Consider the following 23,668-nt stretch of genomic DNA (forward strand, 5'->3'; position numbering starts at 1 on the left):
GCAATAGGGCAGGAGTAGCCTGTAGCCACGCCTGCAACTGCCTGTGATGCACAAAATCCATCCCCATCGCCACCCCTGTTCCCGATCCATCGGACCCAATGCAGCTACCGCGCTCAACCGAGCAGATGCCATGCGATTCCGATCCAAGGTTCCGCTCTCTGGCCTCAGGTTTGCATCTTCATCGCGACCTCAACTTGCTGTCGCAATTGCCTTTGTGCTTCTACAGCAACCATGAGCCACGTGTAAATTGAAGAATGTGCATGGATTCCCCGCCGTCACACCGCTTCGGCCGATCTCGATCTGCAGTTCTCGTGTTCTCGAAAATGTCATCCACCAGGGGTAAGCCACTGACGCGTTTTGGGCCAGAGCCGCCTAACACATCGCCGATTAGTTTTTGGACTGCCTCGAAGTTTGAACACCTCTTCCTGCTGACTGACGGTGTCGCCGATGCTCAGACTTCGCTGCCAGACCTGTGAGTATGCTGACATGCAATTGACGAGCAGGTCTAATATACTGGGCGGCCTCTGGCGACCATGTTGAGCCCATGAATGCTTTGAATGTCGTCCTGCACCCATGACGTCGAGATGGGACAACCAATGATGTTGACTAAACATTGGTTCGACCCTATGCAAAACCAACATCCAAGCGCTGACATCCTGCCTCTGGAGGCCGCCCGATGAAGAGCAGCAGTGATAGTGTCGCGAATGATTGCCACGCATAGCAAGCAGAGCTCTTGACTGACTTCAGCAGTAAATGTGAAGTCCGTGTACCAACAGGTACTGCTAGATTAGGGAAACTTCTCATCTAATCGGGTGCAGGCCAGGGAGGGCGCTGAGTATCTAAGATCAGTTCGTACATCATACGGCCGATTTTGAGATGAGCCTCACTTGAGCGTTAGTTGGCAAGAATGTCTGTTGTAAGCTTTCTAGCCAGGGAGGGCACTGCGAGAATTCGACACCTGCACAGTTATGCAAGACCCAATACTTGGCGTCACAGCTTCCACCTCGGCCAACACCTGCCTCGCCTCCGTCAGGACTGACTCCCCGGGGAGCTCGCGATATCCTTGCGCTTCTCAATCAGGCCATGGTCCGTGTCCAGAGCAACGTTGATGTCGTACGCCTTCACGAAGAAGGAACACATTAATCCAACACCACAGAGGGCCGTTAGCACAATGTACACCACACGAATACTGTCAGTGTACACGACCTGCAAGTTGTACTTTCCCGCTCCTTCCTCAGTATCGCGAATGACCTGCACCAAGGCAGCGGCATCCTTCGCCAGCTCCGCAGCCTGGTCAGCGTATCTCGGAAAGTCTCTAAGCTTTTTGATCATTGCTTCGTTTTTTGTTAGCTTGGATCGGGACATGAGCGGGGAGTGAAGGACGGGATTGGAGAGGATCGTGGATCAGGAGTACGAGACACAGGCATTAGGAACAGGTCTGAGACCTTCAGTCTGTAGTTCCTTTCCGAACCAATCTTGGAAAGAACACTCACAGTTCTGAAAGGTGACGCCCCCAATGGCAACTCCCACCGCCTGGCCAAGTGTGCGGAAGAAAACGAACGTCCCTACAGCAAACGCCATATCTTCCGACGTGGAGGGCGCCTGGACTTGGAACTGCAGCGCACTGAAGAGGATCCCACAACCCATGCCTGGCACGATGCAGATGAATACCCAGGCAGGTACGGAGGTTCTCACGTCGATGATGGTAGTAAGTCCAAAGCCCAGTGTGGCCAATGCCCAGCCGAGCCAGATCGCCCAGCGGTAGGCATTGGCCTTGGTGATGGCAAAGCCAGTGATCACGCTCATTGGCGCCACTGTTAATGTGGCCGGAAAGAGCGCGACCCCAGCAATGACTGGCGAGTATTCCTTGACCGCCAGGAAGTATAGTGGCTGATAATATAGTATCGTCCACACGAGGATGCCGTGCAGGGCGGACTCTAGGTACCCAAGCGCTGCGGTCCGGGTTCCGAATACCGACAGTCGAAACAGCGGCTCCTCAGCGACGTACTTCTCGTAGAGGACAAACCCAACTAGGCCCGCCACACCAACGACAAGCGGCAACAAAGTCCTCCAATGCGTCCACGGGTACATGACGCCACCCTTGGTCAGCGGAATCAGGAAGGACGTCGTACTCGCCACAAACACCACAGAGCCCACCCAGTCCACCCTCCTCAACTTCTCCGCGATTGACTCCGGCACAATATTCAACTTCAAAAACAACAGCACCATGGGATACCCAACTCCAATAAACGGCAAATTCAACCAAAATATCCACCTCCACGCATCGACCTGTGCAAACGCACCCCCGATGACAGGCCCACTAACACTCCCCAACGCCCACGTCCCCGCCAGCACACCCATCCACTGGCCCCTGACCCTCAACGGCACCAAGTCAGTAACGACGATCTCGCTGAGAGCAATGATGCCCCCACCTCCAATCCCCTGAATCGTCCTACCCGCGAGCAAAAGCTCAAAATCTTGGGCCAACGCCGCCATCAAAACGCCCACGAGGAACAGCGTCATCGCGACCAGGATCAAAGGCATGCGCCCGAAGATATGACTGAAAGACGCGAACAGGGGCTGGAAGACCGTGCTAGCCAGGAGAAACGATGTCTCCGCCCAAAACGCTTCCAAAGCAGAGCCGTGGAGCTTTTGCGCAATGGTGGGCAGCGCAACGCTGATGGACGTGCCGTCGAGGGCGACCATGAGCACGAGGACGGCGAGCGCGGTGAACGCGAGGACGAGGGCCCGGGTGGGCTTGAAGCCCGCCCCATCAGAGGCATTGTCTTCTCTCTGGTGCTGATCTCTTTTGCCTGGGGTTGAGGAAGTGGGGAAGGCTGACGGCACGGGCTGTGTTGTGGCAAGAATGGTGGAGGGTGGTGCCTTGTCGGCCGCGTTGACGTCGGGGACTGCGGTCATTACGTGAGAAGGAAATGGACTGACGTCGAGCCAGCCCGGTAGCGGTGTGGCCATATACGGGAGCGCTTTCAAGTCACCCAATGAATGACTTGTCGATGGCTAGATGATGATTTATAGCAAGGTGCTGCACACTATCCCGGGAGATCGCTGGACCGCTGCACATCTTATACCCCATACCACGAACCAAGAAAGCAGACTCTATCCTTCCGCTAATATCCAAACCGTCCACCTGCTGATTCACCACCTTTCTGGACACTGTACCGCGTCCAGGAGTTTCCGTATCTGATGTCGTGCAGCATGGCACCGTCTCGTCGCCTACGCATGTTGACACTAACAACGCCCAACGTTGTACGTTCGAAAGAGTAAATCCGTCCGCTGCCAAGCGCGCTTCAGTAGCCGAGCACTATGACGAACATCGAGCACGGGTTGCGCTTTGGGGAGTCCGGCAATGATGACGGAATGTGTCTGACTGAGTACGAAGACCGCCGGGCAGGGATTCGACAGGAGTCTACATGCGCCTTCCCCAGGAGGAGGGCTGCTGAAGAGAAACCACGGAAAAGGGGGAAAGCGGAGGTACTTAGTATTTTGCAATTGCTCTTGGCATTGTCTCGGAATCGTATTTCTATGAATATGAATATGACACTAGCCAGCTTCACATTGGCATATCTTCGCTGTTTTCTCGAATCCTCGAGATAGGACGCCTCAACTCAATCATCGCTATCTCGCTCGTCTCGGCGGTGGTGACGCGGAATGCGACGGCGAGCGCGTCTCTCTCCGACCGCGACCCCGTCCATTCCGTACAGGTGATGGGGAGTCTGAGTAACTTCGTGCTCTTCGTCGCGGAGGACTTCTCGAGCGGCTTCGCGAGCGCGAATCAGACATCGACCTGCTCGGACTGCGTCTTCTCCGGCTCGTGGAGTGTACAGGTGGGCGGCCTCGACCTTCTTGAGGACGTGAAGGAGCTCTGTCGGGAGAGCTGGAGTAGCTGCGTGCTCGTCTGCGGCGGGGTGGGGCACGTGACCGGGAGCGAGATACGGAGACACTGAGGCTGCGATCTCGAGTCCGAGTAGGACGATCGCGAGAACGATCTCTGCCTCGATCGTTGCGGGGTGGCGTACGCGAGCGGCTTCTCGAACGTGAGTCTGAGCGGCTGGAGTAGCTGGAGTAGCTCGAATAAGAGCTCACGCTCTCTGAATCGGATGGGGAGTCCCTTGGAGCTGGCAGAGGAGGTGGTGCTGGTTTGGCAGATTCTTGAGATGCTCGCGCATTTCCTCTGTCAAAGCGCCCATGCCAATACTTGTGAAGTAATTGATTGAGAAGCGAGTGTTGCGTGGCTCGTCCATTGGGAACAGACCCGTAAAGCTTGGCTTGATCATTTCGTCCTGGAAGCGTTCTTTGAGCTTCGGCACGCCCATTGCCTCTGCGAGATCTTGAACGAGGATTTTGATGAAGATGCGGCTTGACGATGTCGTTTCTTCTTCATTGAGATGAATTACTGACAGGCAGTGCCAGCCAATGCCATCATTCGAAAACATATGACCAAAGAAACGTGCGATGTTTCGGAGGCGATTCGTCTCATACCGATGAATCGTGTCGTAGTATTTGGCGAACGACTGCTCGAAGAGATCTGTCCACAGGCGGTTGAGCTTCGCGAACCTTTCGCCGATCAAGCCAAAGAACTTTGAGTATGTCTTTTCCTGTGAGCAGCATTCGACCAGCATCGATGGCAGTTCGTGCTCCTGACCTTGCGGAAGGTTGACTTTCATGAGCTTGTGCACTGCTTCCTCGAAGTTCAAACTCGACATGATGGTCAAGTAGATCGTCCTTCGTAGGTTGACCAGGTCTGTATTGGTCTGATCTTTGATCTCCATTTGTTTTGTCTGTTCGTCATCTGAAGCCTCAGAAGAGTCGTCTGATCCGCTGTCGCCATCCTCCTCGTCGTCATCGCTTCCTTCTCCCAGGATCTCGGCTCTCAGGTTTCTGTATGCTTCCTCATGCGCTTCGTATCCGGCGTCGAATTTGAAAATGTTCAACGAGTCTTGAGTATTGATCTCGTCATCCAAATCGATCTGATGGGTGATCTGGTCCTCCTCTTCGACCAGATCAAGCTCGTCCTTGATGGCCGGATTGTCCTTGTACTTGTCCTTTCGCACCTGAAATAGCACCTCAATCATATACTGGACTCGCTTATCAATGTCTGCTTCGTGTAAAATATTCCGGAATTGGTCAAACACTGCTAAAGCGATTGGCTGGCTCATTTCTTCTAGATGCTGACCGACTTCTCGCGTTAAACCCACCGCAATCTCGACCGAGTCGTCTGTAGGCTTATGAAGCAGCAATAGCAGGATCTGTGCGACGACCGTCTCGTGTGCGACTTGCTGATTGCAGAGGTGTGCGATAAACGTAGTAGAGGAAACACAGACGGCCTTGTCGTTTCTCTTGAAGCCTTTTCGGAATTGAACCACCAGTCTCTGAAGCAGTAGCTCGCCGACTTGTGGCAGTTTAGTGTTGACGATGGCCGCCATCGCAGCATAGATCGGTGTAAATGGCAAGGATGCCGCTTGCGCTTTCATGATGCTTCGGCAGAATAGACCACGACCTCTGACCAAGTTCTCGCTGAAGAGTTCCGGGACGATATATTTGATGTTGGAGACGTTGATCTTGTTGATCAGACCGTTGATGGACTTCTTGAGAGCCTCCCATGCCATCCGCTGGTACTCTTTGCTCGTCTTGTCGGTGATTTGTGATTGCAGCGCTCGCAGTCTCGCTGGAGGAATGTATGTGCCGCCAGATCGCATGGTCAATAGCTTCTCATATTCGGCCTTCGCGGATGCCTGCTTCTCCTCGTCTGTCATCGGCTTCCGTATGGTTGGCTCCTCTTCGCGTGACTTGAAACGGGCCTGCAACATGCGTTCCCGCTCATCTGGCTCACGATCCTCTCCATGACCGTTGCGCGCATCTCGGTCCTGCCTAGGCGGCGATCTTCGACGTCTAGGTGATGGCGATCTCGATGGCGGCGACCGTTTCCGGGCGGTCGAGGGTCCAGGTGAGTATGTTTCACCAGGCGGCGGCGTCGGCAGCCGCACTGCAGATGACAAGACAGCAGCCATGATGGCGATCGATGGGCGACGTGTCTGAGAGCAGTTCTTGACCCGCGCACCTGAGAGGATGTCATGCCATGATCTATTCGTAGCAAGTAAGTTATGTTCAGACAAGATGTAGGCAACAAGATCGCGGCGGCGTGAAGAACTTTTGGAGCAAGGATCATGGCTTGGCATAAATTTGGGGGAACTGCGCAGTACATTGAGACAACTGTTCAGGAACGACTCTCATATCGAGCCATTCCTTCTCATCGATCGAGCGCTCCGCAGCTTCCTTCGTTCATCACTCCTGCCTTTCGTTTGTTGGACTGTTGTGACACGCCTTTGACCGGCCGTCATGGCCACAACTGCCTCAGAAACGCCGCTGGAGCCCTACCTGCGCGGCCCTACTAGCAAGAACACCAGGGGAGTCCTCCGCATCATCATTCTTTGTACAATAGCAGCTGCAGCGGTATCAGCACGCCTTTTCAGTGTGATTCGTAAGTTCTTACGTCTTGGGAGTCAATTATCGCTCTAACATGGCTAGGATTCGAGAGTATAATACACGAGTGTCAGTCCGCACCCTCGACGTGACTACCCGATCTAACGAGTACCGCAGTCGATCCGTGGTTCAATTTTAGGGCAACGAAACACTTAGTAGCCCATGGCTTCTACTCGTTCTGGGACTGGTTTGACGACAAGACATGGCATCCACTGGGAAGAGTAACGGGAGGGACATTGTACCCCGGCCTGATGGTCACATCTGGGGTCATCTACCACATCCTGAGGTTGCTGTCATTGCCTGTCGACATCCGGAACATCTGTGTCCTCCTCGCTCCGGGCTTTTCAGGACTGACCGCATACGCCATGTACCTCCTCACCTCTGAGATGTCCAGCTCGCCGTCTGCCGGCTTACTGGCGGCTGCCTTCATGGCCATCACTCCGGGCTACATTTCGAGATCGGTGGCAGGCAGCTACGACAATGAGGCTATCGCTATCTTCCTGCTGGTATTCACTTTCTTCCTCTGGATCAAGGCTGTCAAGGTCGGCTCCATCATGTGGGGTGCTCTGGCTGCACTCTTCTACGGCTACATGGTGTCAGCTTGGGGAGGCTATGTTTTCATCACGAATCTCATCCCACTGCACGTGTTCGTTCTCATCCTCATGGGCCGCTTCAGCTCCAGAGTCTACATTGCATACAATACCTGGTACGCGTTGGGAACCTTGGCCAGTATGCAGGTCCCCTTCGTCGGCTTTCTGCCCATTCGCAGCTCGGACCACATGGCCGCTCTGGGCATTTTCGGACTTCTGCAACTCGTTGGATTCTTTGACTTCCTGCGGAACCAGCTTCCTGGAAAGCAATTCCAGACTCTACTAGTGGCACTCGGTGGCAGCATTTTCGTCATCGCTTTCGGAGGTCTGATCCTTCTGACAGTTACCGGCACAATTGCTCCGTGGTCCGGTCGATTCTATTCACTTTGGGATACCGGCTATGCCAAAATCCACATCCCTATTATCGCCTCCGTTTCCGAACATCAGCCTACAGCTTGGCCAGCGTTCTTCTTCGACCTCAACTTCCTCATCTGGCTATTCCCAGCTGGTGTGTACATGTGCTTCAGGAATCTTCGGGATGAGCATGTCTTTGTCGTCATCTATGCGGTCCTCGCATCTTACTTTGCGGGAGTCATGGTCCGTCTCATGCTCACTTTGTCACCCATTGTCTGCTGCGCGTCTGCCTTGGCTCTGTCGCATGTGCTGGACAGCTTCTTGCTTGCCAAGTCACCAGCAGCCCCCGCAGCAGAGACCAATGGTTCGGCTAAACCGCCGTCGTCGAATTCTTCGTTCGGCATCAGCAAATCCATTCGTCAGCCGGTCGTCGGCATCTATAGTCTGATTTCCAAGTCGACCATCGCCTCACTCATAACAGGCTTCCTCCTCGTGTTCGTGGCCCATTGCACATGGGTCACCTCCAACGCCTACTCATCTCCTTCAGTCGTCCTAGCGTCGAGAATGCCAGACGGCTCGCAGCATATCATCGACGACTACCGAGAAGCATACTACTGGCTCCGTCAAAACACACCGCCAGATGCTAAGATCATGTCGTGGTGGGACTACGGCTACCAGATCGGTGGCATGGCTGATCGTCCGACGCTCGTCGACAACAACACCTGGAATAACACTCATATTGCCACGGTCGGCAAAGCAATGAGCAGCCGCGAAGAGGTTTCATACCCCATTCTCCGCCAACACGACGTCGATTATGTTCTCATAATCTTCGGCGGTCTGCTCGGCTACAGCGGCGACGACATCAACAAATTTCTTTGGATGGTCAGAATTGCCGAGGGCATCTGGCCAGAAGAAGTAAAGGAGCGTGACTTCTTCACCGCCAGAGGCGAATATCGCGTAGTACGTGTTCTTGAGAACCTGAGTCGGGCGAAGCATCACTCGCCTGATTTCAGTTCTTCCCCGATACATGTTCACTCTAACAGAGGCAACAGGATGATGAAGCGACGCCCACAATGAAGAATTCCCTCATGTACAAGATGAGCTACCACAACTTTGCGAACCTTTTCCCGCCCGGACAAGCCCAGGATCGCGTCAGAGGCTCGAAAGCGCCGAGTCAGAACCCAGAGCTGAACACTCTGGAGGAGGCTTTCACGTAAGTCTACCCAGTGTTCATCTCGTGTGAGGAGGCACAATGCTAACAAATTCTACAGGTCCGAGAATTGGATCGTTCGATTGTACAAAGTCAAGAAGCCCGACAATGTTGGCCGAGATCATAGCGGCGCAGTTGCCTTCGAGAAGGGCCACAAAAAGAAGAGCAAGAAGGGTTTGAGAAAGTCACGCGTGGTGTTAAGGGAAGAGTAGACCTTAACTGCATTCCACGAACAATGCGATCGACGATCCAGATCTCATGCAAGTGTACACGCTCGAATCACTTGCGGCACTGGTGTTTACTGGAACTGGCCAGCACCGCTCCGATGGGATCACATCTTCAATCCGTAGCTGGCCACAGGCCGTTAGTCGCTAATGTTTCGGAGAAAGGGCGCCACATCTGTCGCAGTCAACGACAGGACGCCTCCCGCAACGTTAATCCAGTTGTGCCGCGGGACTTCGTGATAAGACTTGAGTACAACCAGGCCGCGAAAGCTCAAGAACTTGCTCAAGGCGTGCTCGAGGCGTGCTCAAGTGTGGTTGTGGAGACAGCGATCTACTAGCACTTTGACATCGCCGAGGACCTAGGAGCACGTTGTGTACGAATATGAATGAAAAGTTCTCCAGCGAAGAGAGCATCTAGACAGTTCCGCGAGAGGACAATAGCGACCATTTTCTGTAGAAACCAATCTGGTAGGCAGCCTTCCTAATTGGGACTTCTATCTGTCAGAGCGATTCTCAGAACGTGTTTTCGAATGAAGGTCTTTTCGAGTCGCGACTGTGAAAGCAGGCCCCGGCTTCCAAGGTTCGTCTTCACACATGACCACGATCCGGTGCCTGGTCGCCCCTGCGGGACTGCATTGTATCCTATCCCACAAATGATCTGTTGATCCCGCGAGATGGTGTTTGGCCGCACGCGCTGACCTTAGTCATCGATCTGCACCATTGCACAGTACTTGAGGAGTTAAGGGGATGGTTCAGCGCTCGAGGAGATAACAGATGGCTTGCTATTTGATTACATGAATTGGAGCCAGCATCTTCGACTAGGAGGCTTCAGTCTGAGCCTCTTCGAAACGTCTTTAGGGGACGGTGGGTGGGGGAGGTGGTGGGGAGGAGGTGGAGGAGGTGGCCGCGAAGCGGACACCGACTCACCACCACCTCAGGCGAGCGCAGCGAGCACTCCAAAGAGAGCGCCTCAGGCGCTCCCTATAAGATGAGGGAGCGCAGGAGTGCAGGAAGCAAGTGTTGGAGGGCGCCAAGTGAGAGGTGAGATACATTATTCGCAACCATCTTTTTCTTTTCATTCTCTTCGAGTTGTATGTACACAATAAATCTTTGCCCTGGGGTATGTCCATCTCTCGAGTCTTCTCATTCTTCGAGTCGACGCGCTCGGCAAGAGCGAGCTGTGGTCTGAAGTAAATGGCCCCCTCGATACTAAGTATCGTGTTTGGTCGCACGCGCTGACCTTAGTCATCGATATGCAACATTGCATATTGTGCTTGAGGAGTTAAGGTGCTGGATCAATTGCTCGAGGAGTTAGACCAATTATCTGATTACATGGATAAAGACTGCAAGCTAAGAGTGTGAAGCACAAAGCTCACATCGACCACTATCGCAGACATCCAAGCCCTTTCACTGCCACCCATCTTCATTATGGACATCCTACAGCGCCCACTTCCCAATGCCCCCAGATTTCTCGCCATCGCCCTCGGTGCCGTCATCACGCACGCCGGCGTTTCCGCCTTCGTCACGCCCACAACCTTCACGGCTCAATTCGGTCTTCCCCAACAGCCACCCATCAATCCCTGGGTCTACGCCTTCGCAGCCCGAGAAGTCACCTTGGGCCTGACGCTCTGTGCATTTGCCGCACGAAAGGACTGGAAAAGTGTGGGTGTGGTCGGAGTCATAGCGGCGCTGTGTGGCGCGACTGACGGTAAGGTTGAACATATCTGCGAGAAGCCCAGAGGCGAGGGTTTCCTTCAGCGCTGAGCGATGACCATGCGCACGGACTTGACGAGAGTGCAGATGGTGGAAGCTCATCTCCCATCCTTCAATTCTCCACTGTACATCGCAAATCCCAAGAACGAAGCTGATCGCAACGCCGCACAACAGGGGTACTGCAGGGGAAGTACGGCAATGAGGGAAAGGGAGATTGGGCAGGGGCGTGGAAGACGCACCTGGGACCTACTGTAGCATTTGCGCCTGTGAGCTGGTATCTGCTGTTGTGGTAGACTGGCCTGCATGACGGGGCAGAATCGATGGGATACCCGGCCCATGTGACTATGAAGTGAGTTTTCTGTTGCCTTGCTTCCCTGCATTCGAAGATGAAGAGCCATACCAGCATGACCACCAGCATAGAGGGAAAATCCCGATGCGAATTCGGCCTCGCGAAAGGTGCTCAAGCCACACGGTAGACGCAACCCTCCCGTCCCGTCGCTGCCACGAAAGATCTTCTCCCATCTGCTTCGACCCGATCCGCAATCGCAAGCTCATGCACAGTCAGATTGCCAACCTCTCTTCGAAAGAAAGTACAACGAACTGTCGATCAGATCAACCCTCGGAGCACTTTTCCTGAAAAATTGAGAAGGTTCTGATCCATCATCATTCTGTGATCACGCCTTGTTACGATCTGAATCTAGCCGGTGAAGTAGAAGAGGGAGAAAGAGAAGGGTGCGAGTTGGCCTTTCAGAGCCAGCTGATATGTATGAATGTATTTTCCACCAAGCTTGGCGCCAGGCTCATCAGTGCGGACGAGCTGAATTCAGCTTACCATGTTTCGTGCCACTGTTTTCATCCCACATGCTGCCGCGAAAGTTGTGGGCTCGATCCAGGATGGGGAAATGCTTTGAGCTTTGACAGATAGAAGTTCCAGTCGGGAAAGGGTGCCTGCCAGTTCTGGTTCAACTAGCACGACACGATCGTTGGAAGGTTTTCGAAATTCTGATATCAGCACGAAAATTCCTGCTCTGGTCTGTTCAGATAATCTCGACATTCATTTCCAGCTCTAGGCACATGTACCATATCTAGCTCCGCAGCCGTGAAGGCCGCCCGCCCGGTGGACTTTTAGACACCGTAAACGCCGCCTGTGGTATCATTTAAGATCCGCTGATTCCAAACTCCCGCTCCAGTCAACGCTCACATCATCTTCCCACCTACAAAATCCGCCCAGCTGCGCACCTCCGGCGGGATGACGCCTTCCTTGCGCGGCAGCTTCTCATTCATGCATTGCGCGAAGAGGAGGGAGGTTTTCGCTTCCATGAACAGACTGTTCAGACATTAGCATGGACCCAATCAAGTGTGTTTGTGAGGTAGGGAAAGAACTCACGGTGTTCCGAAATCAACAGCATTCCTCCTCATCACATAATCCTCGTCCAAGAGCGTCTGACCTCGCTGCTTGGCAATATTGAACACGCCCTTAATATTAGCCTTCTCAAACACTTTTCGTAGTGCGTTCTTGTCCGTCTTTGGGAAATCCAACACCTCAACTTTGACATTCTTGCTCGTGCTCTGCTCGAGATGCGAAGCCACGGTTTGGTTGGCGGCGTAGAATTTGTACCCTAATGGCTCGAGGTAGTCTACTATCTTTGGCAGCTCGGGAAGCTCGGTGGAGCCACCGAGGAGGATGCCCTCGCCAGGTTCGGGAAGGCGGAAGTTCATGGTTGATTGCATTGACGCCCAGTATGCCTCGACGAGGTTCTTGCCGAAGCAGGCGATCTCACCTGTGCTGCTCATCTCGACTCCCAGGAAGGGGTCGGCGCCAGCTAGACGTGTCCAGGAGAATTGGGGCACCTTGGTAGCGAGGAAGTCGCGCTTCTCGGACATCAGGTCGCGAGCAGCGGGGACGTCGGTATTGACTAGGGCTTTGGTAGCGGCGTCGATGAAATTGGTCCCAAGGACTTTGCTGACAAAGGGGAAGGAGCGGGAGGCACGGAGGTTGCATTCGATGACTTTGAGTTCGTCGGCGTCGGTTTTGATGATTTGCATGTTGAAGGGGCCAGTAATGGACCAGGCTTTTGCGACTTTCTCGGCGATTTCCTTGACGCGGGTTTGGGTTTCGCTCGAGAGGTTGGCCGGTGGGAGGACTAGGGTGGCATCGCCGGAGTGCACGCCGGCGGGCTCAACGTGTTCGGAGACGGCGTGGAGGATGAGGTTGCCGTCGTGGGAGACGCCGTCGACGTCGATTTCTTGGGCCCCTTCGATGAATTTGGTGATCACAACGGGATGTTCTGGGTTAACGGCAGCGGCATTTTCGAGCTTGTTCTTGAGCTCGTCCTTGGAGTGGACGACGCTCATTGCTGCTCCGGAGAGGACGTATGATGGTCTAATCAGAACTGGGTAGCTGACCTCGTCGGCGAACTTGTATGCCTCTGAGACTGATGTGAGCTCCTTCCACGCGGGTTGGTCGACGCCGATAGAGTCCAGAATTTGTGAGAACTTGTGGCGATCTTCGGCCTTGTCGATGTCCTCGGGGTTCGTCCCAAGAACTTTAGCTTTGCCATCCTGTTGCAGGCGGAGAGCGATATTCTGAGGCAGCTGGCCACCGACACTGACGACCACGCCATTGGCGTTTTCAAGCTCATACTGCGAATCTCGTTAGCCTTGTCCGATACCTGCATTAGGAAGTGACTCACAATATCCATCACACGTTCGTAGCTCAACTCTTCGAAGTACAGCTTGTCTGCAGTGTCGAAGTCGGTGCTGTATGTCTCAGGGTTATAGTTGATCATGACAGTCTTCTTTCCCATATTTCTCAAGCTGAGTGTGGCGTTGACAGCACACCAGTCGAACTCGACCGACGAGCCAATACGGTAGACTCCTGAACCGAGGATCACAGTTCCATGGTCATCGAATGTTACGTCGTGTGAGCTCGCGTTATATGTTGTGTACAGGTAATTTGTGTCAGCAGGGAACTCTGCAGCCAGAGTATCGATCTTCTTGACCCATGGGCGAATACCGAAACGCTTTCGTCGGGCTCGGACGTCGTTCTCGTGTGCACCGACATACGAAGCAATCTGCTTGTCGGAAAAACCTTGCTTCTTTGCTTTCATCATCAGCTCCTCCTTGATGCCATAGAGCGAGCCGATTTCTGTGAGCTCATCCATAGTGTTCTTCAGGTTTTGGAGCTTATGCAGGAACCACTTGTCGATCTTGGTAAGCTCATGTAGTTTCTCGACCGAGTATCCTTCGTGGATCATAGCTTGACCAACAGCCAGCCATCGTCGGTCAGTGGGATTTTTGAGGGTCTCGTCGAGGTCATCAAACTTGTCGCCTTGGAAGCCAACGTAACGAGGGTCGACCTGGCGAATGGCCTTTTGGAAGGACTCCTCGAATGTACGGCCGATGGCCATGACTTCTCCGACCGACTTCATAGCGCTGCCAATGTCACGCTTGACATGCTGGAATTTCGACAGATCCCATCGAGGTATCTTTGTGACGATGTAGTCCAGACTGGGTTCGAAGTTTGCTGTAGTCGTCTTCGTCACTGCATTTGGTAGTTCGGGCAGAGTGTGGCCCAGACCGATCTTCGCAGCCGTGTAAGCAAGGGGATAGCCGGTCGCTTTCGAAGCCAGCGCAGATGACCGGGACAGACGAGCATTGACCTCGATGACTCGGTAGTCAAGTCCATCTGGCTGCAAGGCGTACTGCACATTGCACTCGCCCACAACACCCAGATGCCGTACAATCTTGATGGCAGCTGTCCGCAGCATATGGTACTCCTCGTCACTCAACGTCTGACTAGGAGCCACCACGATACTGTCGCCTGTGTGAATGCCCAGCGGATCGAAGTTCTCCATGTTACAGACCGTTATGCAGTTGTTGTCGGCGTCTCGAACGACCTCGTACTCCAGCTCTTTCCAGCCCTTGAGCGACTTCTCGACTAGGATCTGTGGTGAGAGGGAGAGCGACCGCGAGGACAGGTCCCGCAGCTCCTCCGCATTGTTGGCGAAACCTGATCCCAGACCACCAAGCGCATATGCTGACCGAACAATGATGGGGTATCCGACTTTCTCCGCAGCGTCGAGCGCCTCATCCACAGTCTCAACAGCTATGGACTCAGCAATAGGAATGTTGATCTCATTGAGGGCTTTCGCGAACAGGTCTCGGTCCTCACTCGTCTCCAAGGTCTTGATGGGTGTGCCCAGAACCTTTACACCATAGCGCTCGAAGATACCCATACGCTGCATCTTGACTCCCAGATTGAGGGCGGTCTGACCGCCGAATGTGAGGAGGATGCCATCCGGCTTTTCTCGCTCGATCACGTATGTGACGTATTCTGGGGTGACGGTAGGTAGTAGACTTCGTCGGCGAGCTTGTGGTCGGTCTGGATAGTCGCAATGTTGGGATTGATTAGGACTGAGGTGACGCCGGCCTCTTTCAGTGCTTTGAGTGCTTGTGATCCTGCATTCCAAATTAGCACATGCCTAGGGAGTGGACCGCATCTGATTGCTCTAGCAGTCGCAACCTGCTGCTATGACTTACCGGAGTAGTCAAACTCGCCAGCCTGACCAATACTGAGACCACCTGAACCAATGACCAGCACCTTCTTCACATCCACGAGGTTCTTGCCTGGCTCGATGACACCGCTCTCAAGATAAGCCTCCGGCCTCGGGGCCTCTTGAGCCACAGCAGCATAGTGTCTGACCGGCCTCACAGGTCTATTCTGTTGCCAGGATGGTACCTTGGACCTCAGGATATGCGACTGAGCAGCAGCAGGCCGCAACTGGGTAGTGAAGTGCCTGCCCGGGACACGCAGACCTAGACGAGGCTGTCGCACCAGAAGTGCTGAAGCATGCCGAAGGGCCTGAGTTGTTGGTGGCATTTTGGTCAGCCAGTGCACTCTGGCAGTTCTACACGAGGTTTTCACCAGTGTGCAGCGGGCTTTCCAGTAGTATATAACTTCGCGTGACTCAAATATTTTTTTCTCTGCATGAGCACGGTGAGTGAATCGCGCTGCAGAAAAAAAAGTGGAGCACAGATAGGACAGCTTCCGATTGCGGGATAACGGCGTGCACCTTCACTACCAGAATTCACTGCCTGAGACGATGACCTCTACAAATACACCCCAAGAAGGAGCGATCAATGGGAGATATTCAGGCATATCGTAACACACATCTGTCTTCGTAGACCTCTGTACAAGTCAACATTCGCTTTTTTGTGGATGGTGCAATTCCGCTATGCATGATCCAGCCGATCTGCCATCCAAAGGCAGAAATTTTTTCTGACGAGTGACCGATCGAAGGCCGCCATCTGCTGCTCGCCAGTCCAGCATGTTTCCTCTACTCTGAAATTTCTCCTTCTGTATCTCACAGTGAGATGCATGTACGTCTGCGAACAACAGACGGACTCTGCATGTTCTTTCAAGCATTCAGCTTGGTGTAATTGGCAGGGAACAGTCCGGTCCGCCCCTGGTATTCTCCGTGCCACCAGTCTTCGTCTGGGAATGTCTGCGAGTCATTAGAGATGCTACGTCCCTGCTCAGATGAAATACTTACCACGTTCTCGATCGTAGCGTCTTCGGGGAAGGACAACTCATTGTCTTCACCGGCTTCATAGTCATAGAGCGCGGTAGCAGTTGCCCCAGCAGCCTTGGCCGGTGCAGCTGAAGATGTAGCAGGAGCGGCAGGAGCTGCGGGAGGAGCAGCAGCTGCGGCGGGCTCTTCGTCAACCTCCACCAAATAGTTGCTGGGCACCAGTCCGGTCTGATTGCATTAGTGATACGTTAAGATCGCGGCATGGATAGCTTACCTGGCCCGCTTCGTTCTTCACCAACCACCAATCGGGATCTATCTTCTGGATATCGGTCACAACTTCGCCTTCACGAAGAGACACCTCGTTGTCCTCGGCAGCTTCATAGTCATACTCCGCTTTGGCTCGTGAACCCGCTCCTCCAGCTGCCTCGGTAGCGGCAGGTGCAGCCTGAGCTGCTTCGTGGCCGAAAGAGCTCTCTGCTGCAGCTTGAGCAGCGGCCCGGCCCGGATCCGGCCCACGCTCAGGCTCCTCTTCTTCCTCAGGCTCGGGAACTGCTCGAGCCAATGAAGCTGCAGGTAAGACAGGAGGTGGCGACAGCTGTTCCTCACGTGCGTCTTGGACTGCAGTCCGGCTTACCGGAATCGCAACCTGGATCGGTGATCCTTGTACTGGCTCGGGGGTTGGTGGTGTTGGACTGCGTGGTGGCTGTGGCGGCGGAGTGGGAAGCCTGTCTGTCTCCGTGGACTGACTGCCAAGCATGCCTGGAATGGGTACGCCACGGTTCGGCTTTGTCGTTGTGTCTGGCTCCGGCGCTGGTGGAGGCGCTCGATCGAAGCTGCTGGATGGCGCACCCATCGGAGGCGCACCGCTGAAGCGGTCTCGAATGGAACCAATGCCCCCGGATGGAGACGCGGGAGCTTCGTTCTCCTGCTCGCCGGTGACTTGAGCACCAATGCTGGCTCGAGATCCACCGGTGTGGGTTGTCTGGACCGAGTTCCATTTCTTGCCCGAGTACCCGCTCTGCCATCCAGCGTTGCCGCTAGTTTGAGGCTGAACCGGCGAAGCACCGGTGTAGCCGGACGGAGGGAGGGCGTCGTTTGAGCCGCTCTCGCCTCGTTGGCGAGCCTTCTTCTCGGCCCATATCTGAGCCGGCGTCTTTCCGCCTTGGTCCGCAAAAGTTTTACTAGCTGTACCAACAGGAGCTGCCGGTGCGAGTGGTTTGGCCCCGAACCCGCCAGGAGTCGGTGCCTTAGTTCCAGTGAAGTTCGAGGCACCGCCAAATTTGTTGGCCACCTTCGGCTTCGGCAGACTTGTGAGACGCTCCGGACCCTGGGAGAAAGCGGCGGACCGTTCGGACAGAGACGGCTGTCGATCACTGGCATCTGACGTGGGAGCTGCTGGAGATTCCGGAGCGGCGCGAGGCGCAGGCGCTTGATCGGACTGCTTCGCTCGAGCGCGGATTGCGGCAATGTCAACCTTGCCGACAGGCTCGTATGCTCCCTTAACCAGCTCTGGACGGTCGTCCTTCGCTGTTCCAGATTCTTGGGCTCTCCGCCGAATTTCTGCTATATCGACCTTGCCGACTGGCTGGTAAGCACCTCGTACCACATCAGGTCGGTCCTCCGAAGCGTTTGCTGAGCCCGACGTAGTGGCTGTGGGTTGTTGAGACAGTGATCGCATGTCGACCTTCGTTGGTTGATAAGCAGAGCCGACCTTCTCTAGCTGCGTCCGCGTCACAGGCGGCGCATCTTGTCCCCAGCCGTCCTCATCGACATTCTGCTTCGGTCGCTGTGGGATGTTTCGGGCCAGGGGATTGAAGCCCGATCCGATGCCGCTCGATTGCGAAGCTGTGAAGGCGGGCTTAGAGGCTACTGCTGGCTTCGTAGACGCGGCGACGGGCGGTGGAGCGGAACTGCTGGAGTATTTGGATCCGGATGCATCGGCAACCTTCTGGACGATACTGTCAGGTGTAAGATCGCGGTCTGATCGAGCAGTGATCTGAACATGGTAGCCGTGAAGCAGTTTTGCTACAGCTGCTGTGTGGCTTGTGAAGTATCCCTTCGTTCTTTCAGGCACGCCCTCGCCGCACCACGCGATCAATGCGTTCTTAGGTAGTCCAGTATTCGAGTCTTTGATTTTGACATACGCAAACTGGATTCTGCCGTCCGAGAATTCGTCAATGAGGTCGACCAGTTCGCCTTCTCCCGTGCTCTGCACCTTCAGCACACTTTCTTTGCCGGCATCTTGTTGAAAGGTGTTGGAAAGCGGTGCCGAGACTGAGAATACGGCCCACTGGCCATATGTGGGAGAGCTGGCTGCCTGGCCGGCCGGAGGAGGGGAGTTGACGATGGACTGATAACTTTTCGAGATCGATGGGCCGTTCGTGGACAGATTCAAATCCATGATGGGAATATGACAGAAGGCACCGGCTGGACTTTCAGCAACACACCAGTCAAGCTTACTGCCACACAGGTATCGGACAGCGTTCACAAGAGTCTTTGGGGTTGGCTACGAGGACTGTTCCTGGAGTGCTTGGACCAGGTAGACAGAGAGCGAGTGGACGATGTGATCAGCTACTGCAGCAATAAAGATGCCTAGAATTTGTGTACTGGACGTGTACATTGAACTGCGAGGTTCCGCCTTTCGGTGCAGGCGGTGCAGTTGCAACCCGGTACCGCTTGGCAGCTGCGTCACTTGGTAGTGGTGGAGAATATCGAACGGCACTAGCCGCGGAAGACCCACCGCGACAACTCAACTTGAATGCCCGCCCATGCCTCACTTCCAATTCTCTCTTCTTCCTTTTTACGTCGTACTCTCTGCACCCACGACCCTTCTCTTACCATTTAGTATTATTTTTTGGTCTGCTGCATGCAACCAAATTCGGTTTTTCTACGCTGCTTCAGTTCGCGTGGCTCGGATCTCTCATCCTACTCAAATTGTACTTCAAGTCAGACGTGTATTTCCAGGTCCCTCACACAGCGACCCTCCTGCCGTATCCAGGCACCTGTCTTTTGGAACCATGCAGATGTAGCCCAGGACGACTTCAACTCCTCAGCACTCGGGCTGACGCACTCGACTGCCACGGCCATCCACAGGTCTCCGTCGAAATTGGTTTGAGGATCCAGATCAAGCATGGATTTTGGCACAGTAGCTCTATCAATTTCCCCCATTGATAAGCGATTGTGACAAATTCTTGCTTGGGTATGTGTTTCTCGCCGCGGGCGGCTCTGCTTTCGATGCGAGTCGACGGCATGGAAAGCTATACGGATGAAGTGGCACCCCAGAAGCGGAAGCTCAGCGACCATAATTTGGGACCTGTCTCAAATGCTACGTGTTGGGAGGACACTACCACTGTCAATGAATCAAAGTCCCACGTCGCCAAACGTGCACGGCGTGAGACCCTGGATGCGTCCCCTATTGTGAATAAATTTGGTCCATCTATCGATGTTGCAAATCTGCCTCCTCAGATTCTGCAACACATCTTTTCTTTTGTTCACCCTGTTACATTGGGCCACGTTCTTCGCGTCTGCCGCAGATTCAATGCGTTGTTGGATCCGTCGAACGACAAGCCACAGCCCGCCCATGGAGACAGTGCCTTAACAACCCACAAGCCGGATGATGTTTGGGCACGTTCGCGGCGCTTCCATTTGCGTGGATACCCTAGACCATTATCTGACCTGAGCGAGCTGGATATGTGGCGACTCATTCGCGTCCGGCGCTGCCAATTCTGTGGTAAATCCGCTCATCCGACACCGTCATTTCTCAGCCAGGTTCCCTGGACAGGTGGACCTGGTCGCGACGACGTTCGAACTATTTGGCCATTCAGGATCCGAGCTTGTGGTTCCTGTCTCGAATTAAGGCTTCGCAAGGTAAATCTTCTGAGATCAGGAGGTGGATGGAGTCCTGACTTGTATCTAGGAAACAGAACTTATGCTTTCAGGATCGTCAGTTCTACAATCCGGACTGTCATTCGCGCTATTTACGCCTTCCTTCAATTACGTGACAACGACAAATTTACGACAACATGATCCACCAACAGAGCTTAAGCTGACCAAGTACTACTATATTCCCGAAATTGAGGCTCTCGAAAATGAAATGGCGGAGGTCCAAGCACTCGGCAGCGCTGCCACCCAGGAATGGTTCAAAGGTTTACAATTGACAGGCAAGCGGAAGCGCGACGATACAGAGCGACTCGAGCAGTGGGAGACCAGCCTTGGAGCCAAGCTACAGATCAAACCGCAGGCATCAATGTCTCTTCCAGCGACTAGGTCGCCACCGCTGACAGCACTGTCCGTGGTTTCTGGCACCTCGCGAACCTTGAGCCAAGCTCACAGCCACACTCTGAGTTTGAGCTCGCCATTGAGACCATTCTCCGCGCTGAGCTCGCAGTATGCTCCATCGGTGATCTGTAAGTCTACATCCAGTGCCATTTCCTGAGCCTCGCATCGTACTCATTTCTTGCAGCTGGGTCATTTCGCCCAAGTCTGGATATGCCCCTACCATTCTGGACGCCAGCGCCAGGCCAAGCGCCTTCACAATACACTGCCTCTGAAGCAGGATCAGCTGGCACTGCGAGACCGAAATATTCGCGACCAAGACCTGCTCCATCAAAAGAGCAGCTAAGTGTTTTGCAAGCCGAGAAGCGTGCCGCGATCGAAGAGAGATGTCAAACGATTGATCCTCCTATCCGACCGTCTGTGCTGCCATTCATGGAGGCTTTCAGAGCAGCTTTGCAAGTATCTATGCCCCTCAATGACTCGTCATGGGACCACCTGAAAGGACGCTTACTGGCGCAAAGAGCGGAGGCTGAGCAGAAAGAGCGTGAGTACATAGGACGACAGCAAGGCCTGCAATTCGGCAGTCCGGGACACCAGTTCGCCCCAGGAGAGTCTGGATTCCACAGCCAGCACGCGCAAGCTTGGGCCGAACTGGGTGTACCAGCTCGGCAGAAGCTTGAGACCTACGCAAAGGAATACATCGCCTCGGCCTGGGATGATGGCCTGGCCGTGAGTGCCGAAACGGCCACTAAATTTGCTGCGGACGTCATGATCCAGGTAAAAGACCGCTTCGACAAAAGCATCGTCGATGAAGATCGTGAACTTGCAGCCCGGGACATGGTCCTCCCACACAATTCCGACATTCATGAAATTCGGAAGCTTAAGCTCGAAGATATGAAGTGGCTCTACGAAGGGTCGATCCGGCCGCATATCGAGCGATTCGGTGCAAGCATCTTCTTCTGTCGGGCATGTGAGTCTAGCATGAAACACTTCGCTTTCGAGGGCTTGATCCAGCACTACTCCGCAAAGCATACAAACGATTTCACTCGTGGCAATGCAGCTCTCTACTGGAAGTCACCTTGGCCCGAAGTTCCACCATTTCACGATCCGACAGGACCTCAAGCCCCGACAAGTCATGGCACTCCAGTGGCATTGTCTCGTGCGCCAACACCCAACCGGGGTCTTCAGGAGCCTACAGCTCTCTCTCGACCTCCATCACGAGCAGTGAGTCCGACTTATGCCGCCAACCGCGCGCGACCGCGAAACTTGTATGAGGAGCACAAGGATGAGGTTGTTTTCTCGACGATCGCGGCTTACAACGACACTGCTGGTGTTCGAGCTATGCCAGACAGTGTTCGATTATACGTTATGATTCACCAAACAGCGAGAGCTTTCTTCCACGCTTTCGGGCATAAGCTAAGCTTGTCGCTCTTCGCTGATTGTGTCAGTCATCAAACTTCTCTCAGAGAAGTTAGAGACCTACATGGACTTCATTGTCACAGCTGCAAGTTTGGGATCCGCTCGGATCACGGTGTTACACCCGAGTACTGGCTATCGGAACTGCTGGATCATTTTCAGACTGTTCACATTGACCATCGATTCACGACGAGGGAGGAAATGGCTGGTGCAACTACAATGCGACCTGTCCCAATGATCGATTGGCTGTACGATATGGTCGACCTACCTCATCCTCAAATCATCAAGAATATTGCGCTTTCTCCCGCTTTTGACGATCGGCAATTCGGTATGCTGGCAAGTCTGTTTCCAGACCTAATTGGCAGAATCTCCACGAGTCCTCCACGAGCAGCATACCACGCAGGCGGAGAAAGTCTTAACGGTCGTGCATATGGTGAGCCAGCACGATGGTACCAGCATGATGGCCAGGTCTCCAGGACCTACGTGCCTCTGTCGTCGCATCGTTTGTCTATGGAAAGGGACGGCACGTTGCCCTCTGCTACACACATCGGTCGCTTTACGATCGCAGACCCATACATACGGTCTGTAGGATACCAGCCCGCTGTGACACAGGTACGCAGTCGTACTCCAGTGCCTGGAGATGACTTCGCGCCAGCTCAACCTCGCTCGGTAGATGACCACGACCGGCCTTTCGGTTCGCCGTATCGGCGAGATCTGGATGCTGGCGCTATACAGGACAGGCTGATACGAACCCCTCACCGCACTAGCAGACATTTGCGAGCTGAGAGTATCATGGATACCGCAAGCGAGGCGCAGAGCACCAAGACAGATGCTGAAAGATTTCTTGACTCCTTCGGCCCCCTCGAGGAGTACCCTCGCACGGCGCCAGCCTCCCACGATCGACGCCGTGGCGTAGTCGACAGCGACTCTGTACGCGCTCCCTCTAGTGGCAGGATGTCGCGCGCTATGAGCCAACAAGAGATCGGGTACTGAGATCTGAACCACACGCATCGCTTTCGAGTCAGCCGTCTGTGAGGTCATTACGGCACTCGTCGCCGATGCCAAAAGAGGAAGTTCTGCTAACTGAGGACGTCCAACCCGAACTGATAACACCTCAGCCGTCAAATTATCCACCAAATATCCAGCGCGTCAGGTCACGCCGGGACGACAGGTACGATAGAATCGCTTCCGAGGACTGGCAACATGCTGGCTCAGATCGACCAGCAACGAATGGCTTCGACGACAGGATGTCATACACTGCGTCCTACTACGACACCGAGTATTCACAGGGTCGAGGGTCGACATACACTTCGGGCACATTTGATTCCCGTTCAGAAGCACTGGACATGCGGGTCTTCCGTGAATCTGCAGCGGGTGACTATAGCGCTCCTGAAGCCTACGGCACTCCAGTGGAGCTGGACCAATATACCAACAGTGCATGTAGAGGCAGGCGAAGGTATATCGACCATAGCGAGGAAGACCAGCCGCGGATCACATACGTTGATGATCATCCCTATGGCAGATCGCCTGCAAGGAATTACGACAGATACGCAGACCATTAGATTGTGTTCACCGGAAAAGCAGAACTCCCATTGTTAAATGAGTTCCATTGGATGGTCTTTGGATTTTGATTGCCTGCTAAGTATTGAGCTGGAATATCACGGATAGGCAGAAGTAAATGACACAGATATGCATCCGATGAACACGCTTTCAGCCATCAGCATTTATATTCCAATGTCCCCTAAAGTAAAGGCAGCGACAGTCCCAGCCAGATCGACTATGGCTCGATACACTGGCTCGGATCTCTGCTATTAGTCGTGGTCGAGTGATGTCGTGCGTCCAGTCCCACCT

The 23,668-nt window shown here is 54.1% G+C and overlaps 7 protein-coding genes across 7 annotated transcripts; 4 read left to right on the top strand and 3 right to left on the bottom strand.

Annotated features, from left to right (window-relative positions):
• Positions 1–1,029: 1,029 nt before the first annotated feature.
• Positions 1,030–2,973, bottom strand: AB675_8862 (putative transporter; the record flags this gene model as incomplete). Its single annotated transcript, XM_018149346.1, has 2 exons — positions 1,030–1,334; positions 1,494–2,973. 2 exons carry the CDS (start codon positions 2,971–2,973, stop codon positions 1,030–1,032), a joined length of 1,785 nt encoding a protein of 594 aa, XP_017996179.1.
• A 1,127-nt stretch (positions 2,974–4,100) lies between these two features.
• AB675_8863 (Pre-mRNA-splicing factor cwc22) lies at positions 4,101–6,029 on the bottom strand (the record flags this gene model as incomplete). The annotated part of the gene is made up of 1 exon (XM_018149347.1): positions 4,101–6,029. The coding sequence occupies one exon, from the start codon at positions 6,027–6,029 to the stop codon at positions 4,101–4,103; it is 1,929 nt and encodes a 642-aa protein (XP_017996101.1).
• Positions 6,030–6,357: 328 nt separating this feature from the next.
• Positions 6,358–8,867, top strand: AB675_8864 (Dolichyl-diphosphooligosaccharide--protein glycosyltransferase subunit stt3; the record flags this gene model as incomplete). Its single annotated transcript, XM_018149348.1, has 5 exons — positions 6,358–6,499; positions 6,547–6,570; positions 6,619–8,405; positions 8,498–8,658; positions 8,717–8,867. The coding sequence occupies 5 exons, from the start codon at positions 6,358–6,360 to the stop codon at positions 8,865–8,867; spliced, it is 2,265 nt and encodes a 754-aa protein (XP_017996148.1).
• Positions 8,868–10,307: 1,440 nt separating this feature from the next.
• Positions 10,308–10,643, top strand: AB675_8865 (uncharacterized protein; the record flags this gene model as incomplete). Its single annotated transcript, XM_018149349.1, has 1 exon — positions 10,308–10,643. One exon carries the CDS (start codon positions 10,308–10,310, stop codon positions 10,641–10,643), a length of 336 nt encoding a protein of 111 aa, XP_017996197.1.
• A 1,146-nt stretch (positions 10,644–11,789) lies between these two features.
• On the bottom strand, positions 11,790–15,474 carry AB675_8866 (Carbamoyl-phosphate synthase arginine-specific large chain; the record flags this gene model as incomplete). Its single annotated transcript, XM_018149350.1, has 5 exons — positions 11,790–11,919; positions 11,980–13,235; positions 13,286–14,905; positions 14,953–15,053; positions 15,135–15,474. The coding sequence occupies 5 exons, from the start codon at positions 15,472–15,474 to the stop codon at positions 11,790–11,792; spliced, it is 3,447 nt and encodes a 1,148-aa protein (XP_017996112.1).
• A 4,580-nt stretch (positions 15,475–20,054) lies between these two features.
• AB675_8868 (uncharacterized protein) lies at positions 20,055–22,810 on the top strand (the record flags this gene model as incomplete). Its single annotated transcript, XM_018149351.1, has 2 exons — positions 20,055–20,532; positions 20,589–22,810. The coding sequence occupies 2 exons, from the start codon at positions 20,055–20,057 to the stop codon at positions 22,808–22,810; spliced, it is 2,700 nt and encodes an 899-aa protein (XP_017996086.1).
• Positions 22,811–22,875: 65 nt separating this feature from the next.
• On the top strand, positions 22,876–23,379 carry AB675_8869 (uncharacterized protein; the record flags this gene model as incomplete). The annotated part of the gene is made up of 1 exon (XM_018149352.1): positions 22,876–23,379. The coding sequence occupies one exon, from the start codon at positions 22,876–22,878 to the stop codon at positions 23,377–23,379; it is 504 nt and encodes a 167-aa protein (XP_017996113.1).
• Between the last annotated feature and the right edge of the window lie 289 nt (positions 23,380–23,668).

This window comes from Cyphellophora attinorum, assembly GCF_001299255.1.
Source record: "Cyphellophora attinorum strain CBS 131958 chromosome Unknown Contig33, whole genome shotgun sequence".
In the NCBI taxonomy this organism is placed as follows: domain Eukaryota; kingdom Fungi; phylum Ascomycota; class Eurotiomycetes; order Chaetothyriales; family Cyphellophoraceae; genus Cyphellophora; species Cyphellophora attinorum.